We start from the raw sequence: 9,573 nt of genomic DNA, 5'->3' as shown, positions 1-9,573 counted from the left end.
ATCCTGACCACTCACTAGAGGAGGTGCCACGGCGATTTCATAAGTTCATTTAAGATCCGACGTGTTTATGACACGTGGATAGTCTTGTCGGATGAGATCTAACGGTGGTGAGAAGAAGTGAGGTTTAAACCGTTAGATGGTTGGTAATGAAGTAGACTGATCCACATAAATGCTGAATGCTTGTGATTCTTGTATATTTACACAGAAGGAAGGAGAGAGTGTTTTGTTTCTAACTTTCTATAGAGAGAGAGATGGGGAAAGCGTTTGTTGTGAGAATTATTATGTGATGCATTAAAAACGCGAGTATTTTGGCAGAGAAGAAGAAGAAAGCAAAGCTTCGGTTTTGCCGTCTCTTTCTGAAGCAGAAAGGCGATTCCGTAAGCTCATCGAAGAAGAAGAGAATCAGATTTTCTACTACTTGGTTCTTCATTATCAGAGAGATCGTAGTAGAATTGTTGTACTTGGAATTGTATTTAAAAGGTTAATTGATTTACTCTCTCTTTTTACTGTTATGAAAAAAAAAAGTTGATTAGATTCATTCAGGGGAAAAGAATTTGGGAATCCGAAAGATTTTTTTCATAATTTAATAATCTGGGTTTGTTTTAGTTGTTGTTTTCGAGATGGGTTTTGTCTTCTTCACGTTTTCTGATATTGTTTTCATGAAGATCCATCCAACTGAAACTTATAACAGAGAGCTATAGAAGAGAAGAAATGAAGTCTCTCTTATTTCCATTTCTCTTCTCATTACTCTGATCATAATAATAATGGATAGGCTCCCTTTAGAAATGGAGAATAAAAAATAAGCTCTAGATTTTTTTATGATTTTTAATGAAGTCATTTTTTTAATTGGTTTTTAATGGATGAGATCCAGTCAATTTCTTAGGATTTTTGTTGTCTTTTACTTTTTTAGCTTTTTCTCTAAGATTCTTAAGGGAGAGTACTAGTACTACCCTATACGCCCCCCCATTGTTGTTATTATTCATCTCTGAGTCTGCTTTAGGTCTGCTTCTGCTATAAAGAAAAGAAAAGAAGAAGAACCTTATTATTAATATTATTATGAAATATTCTTCTTCTTTAGAGTTTAACTCATTCATCTTTTTCTTTTTCCACTTTCTGTGAGTTTCTCTTGTTTTCCACTTTTCTCTACAGAGAGAGAGAGGGACAGACTGAGTTTTCTTACTTTCTTTAGAATACCCAAACTTCCTTTTTCTAATCCGACTTTTTTTACGCTACAAAAAGTAAAACCAATCTCTCATAATTTTACTCTTCTTCTTCCCCTTCTTCACTTCTTCTCTCATTTCCCCTGTTTTTCGAGCTCTGTTCTTTTACATTATTGATTTTTATCTATTCTTTTGTGAAGGAATTAAGTTAATTGCAGAGAAGGAAGATCTGGAGAGTTGTCATTGATCTAGTAGTAGTTTTGTTACTGATGCTAATAACAAGACACAGAAATGGACAAACCAAAGAAAACCAATCGATTCTTCTCAACACCTTCTTCTAATAAGAAACAACAACACCTGTTGAAACATTCTGGTAACCAATGCAATTTATTATTATTAATTTACAAATATCTCCTGCATTTCTTATCCATTTTACCACTTCTGATGAACTCAAATTTTGTCTTTACTTAGTAGTATATTTTCTGAATTACATGGATGTTTTTAATTCAGTTTATTTAATTTGATCTTTCTATAATAATAAAAACCAGGTTCGAAAGATGGTGGGGACGTAGAAGTAGTTATGGAGAGATCAAAGAAGAAAGAAAAAGTTAAAGGTTTAAGTTCAATTGGTAGTGCAGCTAAAGAAAATAGTCAAATGGGTGGTGGTGGTGGGTCTGATGATGGTGAAGAGGAGCTGCTGCTTAGGACTAGTGCTACTGCTGCTAAAAGATTCAAAGTCCACAGTAAAGTATGTTATACTTGCCATGTGTCTCTGATTTCTAATTTAATGGACTAGATTATGATTTTGACTTCTGTGTGTATTCTAATTTCTTGGGTGTTTTTATTTTATTTCAGCCATTAAATGATTGTAATGCCATTGATCGTGCTGTTGTCCCTCGGAAAATACGGTCAGGTAAGAGTCTTATGGTACAAATGAGCAATGGTCTTACTCTTTTTTTCTTTTTAGAAGTAAGAATTATTTTGTTTGAAAACTAATTAAAGCATAATAATGGAGAATCTTGAATTTATGCTAATATACTTTTTTTAGGTGTAAAGTATACTGGATTTTTCCCTGGTAGAATCATTCTTTTCTATTAGTTCTGTCTGAAGATATTCAATATTTGAGTTGAAGAATAAGAGGCACCTACTGTGGGAATTGTATTGTGGAAAGCAAAAGTGTAGGTAGGCTTAGTTCAGTTTTTCATAGTTACTGATTTGTGTGTCTTTTCAGCTATGACCAAGAGGAATCGCGAATCTCTATCTCCACCTTTGCCTGAAGCTAAGAAACGCCACCGTACACCCAATGGAACACATCAGCCTCATCTCAGTAGTACGCAGAAAGCCAAACAGAAGATGGTAAGCTGCAGTTTTATCAGATTTCTTGTGCGCTTCATGTTATTCCTTGAGAGCAGCTTGATTGAACAGTTGCTGTAGTTATTCCAGAAACAAGGAGTCCCTGGGCAGCGTGAATCCATTCCAATTACCAAAGATGAGGAAGAAGTTGCGGAAACCTTATTTGCATTGGCTAGAATGATTCCCGACAAGCCTGTTAATTATCAAGTTGATCGAAAAAGTACAGAAGCAAAGCCTCCTCCTGTGCAGCAATCAAATGAGGTTCCCATGCTTGCATCTGAAGGTGTAGTTAATTTCCTTTTCTTGTCCTCTTAGCTATATTCTCATGATATAAGGTCGGGTCATGTATCATATATTGAATCCACGACTTAGCTCAAGAGAGTGATTTGAGGTTGAGCTTAACACTGGCCAATAGTCATGGAGATTTTAGACATTCTGTTGCTTTACGTATTTTTTTTTCTTTTCTTTCCATGTTTGTGTTTTTCTGTTCTTGCATTACCCTGAATGCACACACATTTTTAATTATCTAGTCTGTGTTGATACGTCAGTTTATCTGGTTCTGCAGCTTCGAAAGACGACAGTGCAAAGTCTCCGAAGGAGGATATTATTGTGGAAGCTACTAATGTTCCTTCCAGTATAGAAGGATCAGGTAGTGATGCAGTGACGGTCAACTTTTTACCTGATACCTCTATGATGCATCGGCCTTCCATCTTCAGGAAGCCGGAATTTATGCTTGATCGGGGTATTATAGGACCACTGTCAGATTCTAGAATTTCCCAGTTACAAAAGAATGAGCATACGGATCTGACATCCTTGAGTGTTGCTTCAACATCAGGGGTTCTGATCAATCCATGTAACACAAAAAGGTTGGTATCTTTAAGGTTCACTTTGAAACTGACAAGAACTACTGGTTGATCGTGCTTACTCTTGCTTCCAACAGACGGATACAGGGCACACAACATAAAGCCTCAATTTGTGAACCGAAAACAGAACTGTGGCCGGTATGCGTTTACTTTCAGATACCATTGCAGCAACACTATCTAAGCAGAATAGTTTTAATTTAGAATGGTAAATTGAATTCTTTCAGGTTGGAGCCATTTTGAAGAAACAGGAGGAACATTCTATGAAGGAGAATAATGATGGGGATAAACGTGTTGCATCATGTATGGAAGGTACTATTTAACAAAAACGAAATATACTTGAAACTGCTAACATACAGAATTTTCCAAACTAACTGTCTGGCAAATCACACATGTTTTCTTCCAAAAGGTACTCCAGCCTTATCCCTGATAGAAGGAAACAACCACAATGGCAGTGGAATGGGCTTGTCTTTGGCGGGTTCACATGATCGTGAATTAGCTTGGTCATCCAAAAGCAAAGTTCCTTCTTGGCTGAATTCCGCTAAAAAACCTGATCTAGCTGGGGATGGCGTCTTAAAAGAAAAGGTATAGTTGACTGATTACTAGAAATATTACAAGTTCCTTGTCTCGTTTTTTGCAACAAAATCATTACAAGTCTGTGTCTAGGGGTACTCCAATTTTCTTTCATCGTACTAATGACTCATGTGATATTGTTGGTTCACAGGCTAATTCAGATACGGTCGGTAAAACCCAGCCATGGAAGAAATGTGCCACTCATGTCCACATAAGTCGTCTCATCAGGGTGCACCAAGCTTCAGAGGAAAGGTCTATGTTGCCGCCCATCACCAATCAGGTGCTACCAAATGGGACAAAGCATGGTGCCTCAGCTCCCAGTAGCTTGAATGGGCTTATTTCCTTAAGTGACAAAAATAGACTTAATAGATTTATGTCCATTGATGGCTGCTTAAATGATGGTGATGCAAGGACGAACATGAATGAAGTACGGAATAGGATTCACCAGGACAAGCAGGTTTGCTAACAACCTGTTTTTTGATTCTCTAAGGAGATTCCTCTTCTTATTGTTCTAATGGGTTCTGTTTGCTAACAGAATCGTGATTTCCTGTCCTTGTCAACTGGTGGTGGTGGAAGCCTGGGATCCGCAGCTTCCTTTAACACTGTTAATCAGAGAACAAATAAATTGGATTCCTCGGTTCAATTTCATGTACCTTATCTGCATCCAGTCGTCCAGAATCTATCTCATGTGCCTTTTAATGTCCATGGCCGTTCTTCCTCTCTTTATCCCGACCATTTAACAGTCAGAGCCACACAACAGGTCTCTATGGGATTTTCAGTAGTCATTTGATTGCATGATATTTTCTGGCTTTCAAGATGATATCTGATGCGATTTATATTTTTGAATCAGCAGTTGAAGTCGGAACAAATGGAGAGTCCATTCTATAGCCCACAACATGCGGTTCATGCCGATTCAGCAAATCATCATCATCATCAGCAGCAGCAGCAGCAACAACAGCAGCAGATGTGGGCTGCTCATTACATGTCTGGACGAAACTCCACAGCGTCCTACTCATCAAATTGGCAACATGGGAAGCAGGACTCTCCTATTTATATACCTGGGGAATGCAGTCAGCCACCTGCCCACTCTTCATCATCTCTTCGTCATGAAGGTTTTAGTGCCAAGTTTCCCTCGAACATGCAACTACATCAGCAGCAGCAGCAACAACAGCTCTTTTTTCTCTCTTCATCATCTGCATCATCATCTAGAGGAAAGATGCATCATCAACACCACCACCCTCACCACCTTGCTGGCGGCTATGATGGATCCGGTGGAGGGTCCATGTTGACAGCTCGTCTCACTTGAAGCTGGTAATGGCGCTGAATTTTGCAAAGAGCAAAATCAATATGGGACCAGGGATGTGGACCACCTGCGGCATCACGAATATAACGTGATACACTCTGGCTGGATGAAATAGAGTTTGTGACAAAAATGTTGAATGACACCGGAGGCTAAAATTTGGCAGGGAAACTGCAGCAGTTAAATCGTTAGAACATGCATTGTCAAGACGTGGTTGACAGTTATATATTAGCATTGAAGGTATAGTTCAGTTCGTGAAAAATTCTGAATCACGAGACTGGAAAAACTAAGAGTTGTAGTTTAGACTCGTAATGTATAAGCGATATTACATCACAGAAATATATAATATATAAAGTTTTTATGAGCAGTCATAATTTTGTGATCTGCCTGATGAATTGGAAGTATAGATTCTTGTTTCTGGCTCTCGCTTCTCTGTTTTCTGATTTAGAAGGGCACTGCAGTTTGTCTTTGTTTCCTAGTGGTTGAAAGTGTAACTAGCGCCTGTAGCTCAGTGGATAGAGCGTCTGTTTCCTAAGCAGAAAGTCGTAGGTTCGACCCCTACCTGGCGCGCATTATCTTTTTCCCCTTGCTTCTGGAATTTTTTTTTCGGAAATGCTATTTGACTCCCTATTCACCTCCCTCCAATCTCAACCACACATCCAGATTTACCCCTTGCTTTTCTGGCATTTTTTTCGGAAATGCTATTTGACTCCCTATTCACCTCCCTCCAATCTCAACCACACATCCAGATTTAGATTCATATTCAGGTACTGGTAGGATTCACCATTCCCCAGATGTGAGGTTTAGATTGTAGGGAGGTGAATAGAGAGGTAGAAAAGAGGGAGTCAGGTACTGGTAGGATTCACCATTCCCCAGATGTGAGGTTTAGATTGTAGGGAGGTGAATAGAGAGGTAGAAAAGAGGGAGTCAAATAGCACTGCGTACTGGTAGGGTTCACCATTTCCCAGGAGGTAGAAAAAAGGGAGTCAAATAGCACTACTGATTTGTTTTTTCAGTGAGCGATGTTTTATAACTATATCTAATTACAAATAAAAAATAGGATCCTTCAAGTTTTGCTTATGTGCCGTTCAAGACCAATTTAGGTTTGCTTATGTGCCGTTCAAGACCAATTTAGGAGGGTAAGAATGTACCGCGGTATCTGTTGATGATAAAAGAATAAAAATAAAATGTTTTTGCAACAAAATCAAGGGATAACAACTGTGAGCTTCCTGTTAGTGATGCAACTCTATTCAAGTACAGATACACAATACAAATTACAAGGACCTTTCAACTCACGGGCTCGCCCATAATAATAATCTCTCTGCAGCAACCAGCTCACCATTTCAAGGTCAGCTGGCTTCTTACGCAACTGCAGAACGCTGTGGAATAGAAAGAAATGCACCACAACTCATTCTTTTCCTGAACCATTTCTCACTCTTGCTTTTCTAACTCCCCCATTCTCTCAATGATTGCCTGCACGTTTAAAATGCTGTCAGCGATAAAAACTACTTCAAACGTATGAACATTCATTTAAATACTGTGTAGTTATAAATTTAACGTGCAGAGATAATAGGACATGATGTAGCTTGTGTTCTCACACAAAAATGAATAATATGACTAATAGGGCATGGCATTAGCGAGTTAAGTTGAAAAAGTAAGCACCTTCTTGCTTGTCTCTTGGAGCTCTCCAGCAAGAATGAATTCATCGAGTATCAAATAAACCTTTTACCAAGATTGCATAATTGGTAGTTAGTGGGGAACAGGAGCAATAATGGAATGGATTTAAAATTCCCTCTTGATAAACACAACCAATGCGACCACGCGCTTAAAAATTTAACTACAAAGTAGATCACAAACCTTGTGAAAGTTAAAAACCAAATCTAGCTCACAAACATTGCTGAAGAAATGGTCCAGTATCTCCACAAATAGATGGATACACTCCAAGTAAGCCAACTCATTATCTGTGATGTCCACACACATTGAAAAGAACAACCCTGCATATCGCCTGTAGATAACCTTGTGTGTACGAAACTGCAGTAACAAACATGTCACTCCTTAAAAAATCACATGTAAAATAATCAACTGTTGTTCTTGCCTTCTTAGCAACTGAACAGTAAAACGAAATAACTGGGATAAGAAAGTTTTACACTATTAATAGAAAAAACTCGAAATTCATCTCGTTTAAAGAGGACGGGGAAAGCATTGGCTGAAGAAGCTGTCACTTATTGATTCCAGTTCACATGGTTACATGAAAGCTTAGCGACGCACAAATATACTCTAAGGAATCCTACAAAGGCTTGTGGCCTATGGTCTGACCCCCAGTCCCCCGTGCTTAAATCCTAGCCTTCTAAATAATTTTTCTGTCCATGAAGCACAGTTCCAAAACCTCCTCTTCCGTAAAAGAAGAGCACACAAGCCACCTCCGATACTAACAGCAATAAAATTTCTTTTTCTTTATAACCCGACCAACAACGGTTATTATTCTTACCCTAATTGCACCAGTGATGGTGGAACAGCCTGAAAGGGCTCTAACATTCTAGCTCACTGAACTTCTTGTCCAATTGGTAATCAGCCATGTATGGTTATTGGTGGAAAATGCATCGAGGAAGTGACTGTGATATGTTGAGAAGATCAAGAACCTAATTCTCAACAAATATATCCCAAGAGGCTGACAGCTAAAGACCAACAGCGTACAGACTTCACAACATTGACTCCAGAGACACAAAATTCAGTAAGCTGAAACATTACCAGCCCAATAGAAAGTCTAAATTACAGTTGGGGTATTGAAAGAATGCAAAACTAAACAGGAAGTTGGCACCCCCATGGATACTCCTCCATGGCCTTGTTTTCTTGGCACTAATGCAAATTGGGCATTCTTCTTTGATCAAACCAATAAGTACTAATGTTTACCATATTCACATTAAACCAATAAGTAAAACCATTACCAACCTCAACAAAATTGGTGAATTTAGGATCCCTGTTAACTACCAGACGGTGCACATGTAGTGTACACAAGTTCAGATTTCAGAACCTTAGATTAATTTCATATATTCACTCCACAAATGAAATAAAATTGAGATTTTATGCAAAAATGAAAAGAGAAGGAAAGAAGTTAGCGAACCTCATATTCAACCCTTTTTTCTCAGATTCTTCTAGAGGAACATAATACTTGGCAAGACGAGTCTTACCTTGTCTGTTCTGTAGCAATATAAATCGGATCTGCCATCATCATTAAAGACACTCCATATCAGGGAAAGGGATCATCGATCAATCAATTATATAAAGGAAAGAAATTTCTAAGTTGTTTAATCTTCTTTTATTCATCAGATATTAAAACACTACTTTCAGGAATTGACATAACCTACCATTTTCAAAGCGAGGAAAGGAAATATAAACAGCGAGGAAGTTTACAGAGGCGAATTTAGAGAGAGAAGAAAGACAAAAAAGACTTCCTTCACTCTGACGATGAAATGTGTACCTCCCACCCGGGCCTGGGTTGGACCCTACCGACAAAACTATCCAACACGCTTTTTTGTCTTCCAATTTTCATCGTAAGGGCTGTACATGGTATCAATTATCCGTTAAAATCGAGTCGAACCAAACTGATTAGAGAAAAACCGAACTGGGTCATTTACTAATGGTTCGTTTTGATTTTAAAAGATAAAAATTGAGATTAACGACTTCAGTTTTAGTTTGATATAAAAATTGATAGTAATGGTTTCAGTTTTGGTGTCGCTTAATAAGTCATCGTAATTGGTATGCTAGCAATGCGCCGTGGACTTTTATTTGGCTTAGTTAGTAAATCTGCGAATTTTCTTGTCTAGTTTGCCAATCCGTTCGTGAATATCAGAGTTTACTTTTGGATTTTTGGAAAAACGATATGTCTATTTAAGAATCATTGGATTACCATTTCTTATTATATTTTGATTTTTAAAATCTTACACACGTGGATACACCAATTTAATGCCTATATTACTTATACTGCACTAGTTTAGTCGCACGCACGATGTGCCTGCCAATCCATTCCATAATTGCTCAATAAAAGAATTCTGACAACAACTTCAAGGTGTTTAGTAAGATCCAACCCAGCGTACAACATCGTTTTTTGTGCTCTCCATGCATGGTCGATTCTCTAATGGTATCATGTTTGCATATCTTAAGCGTCTGGTTTTGTGACAGTGGGAAAAACGTATACACTAGTCTTTCCTCCACATGTTCCTACAATGAAATATATTTTATTAATGTTATGTAAACTCCACCGTTAAAAAATATTAGGGAAGTTATTAACTTTATTGCTGGTAATCACTTGGATAACGTAAAAATAAAA

General features: G+C 38.0%; 1 protein-coding gene, 1 non-coding gene and 1 pseudogene across 4 annotated transcripts; 2 read left to right on the top strand and 1 right to left on the bottom strand.

The window, feature by feature from the left end:
• The first annotated feature begins 217 nt into the window (after positions 1-217).
• LOC113330579 lies at positions 218-5,664 on the top strand. Of its 3 annotated transcripts, none has more exons than XM_026577392.1 (13): positions 218-480; positions 1,361-1,533; positions 1,709-1,908; positions 2,016-2,073; positions 2,392-2,516; positions 2,604-2,796; positions 3,079-3,379; positions 3,454-3,514; positions 3,601-3,685; positions 3,783-3,958; positions 4,098-4,403; positions 4,482-4,706; positions 4,797-5,664. In XM_026577392.1, the coding sequence occupies exons 2-13, from the start codon at positions 1,452-1,454 to the stop codon at positions 5,250-5,252; spliced, it is 2,268 nt and encodes a 755-aa protein (XP_026433177.1). In that variant the 5' UTR covers positions 218-480; positions 1,361-1,451; the 3' UTR covers positions 5,253-5,664. The 3 variants fall into 3 exon arrangements, with proteins under 3 accessions (XP_026433177.1, XP_026433176.1, XP_026433174.1); XM_026577391.1 differs by having other exon boundaries at positions 2,595-2,796; positions 4,800-5,664; XM_026577389.1 differs by having other exon boundaries at positions 2,595-2,796.
• A 79-nt stretch (positions 5,665-5,743) lies between these two features.
• Positions 5,744-5,816, top strand: TRNAR-CCU. The gene has a single exon. It is a non-coding gene; the product is annotated as a tRNA-Arg (tRNA).
• A 606-nt stretch (positions 5,817-6,422) lies between these two features.
• Positions 6,423-8,742, bottom strand: LOC113330412 (annotated as a pseudogene).
• Between the last annotated feature and the right edge of the window lie 831 nt (positions 8,743-9,573).

The sequence above is a fragment of the Papaver somniferum genome, unplaced genomic scaffold (assembly GCF_003573695.1).
Source record: "Papaver somniferum cultivar HN1 unplaced genomic scaffold, ASM357369v1 unplaced-scaffold_118, whole genome shotgun sequence".
Taxonomy (NCBI): domain Eukaryota; kingdom Viridiplantae; phylum Streptophyta; class Magnoliopsida; order Ranunculales; family Papaveraceae; genus Papaver; species Papaver somniferum.
Note: the sequence above shows the minus strand (reverse complement) of the source record. Positions and strands in the feature narration are given on the sequence as shown.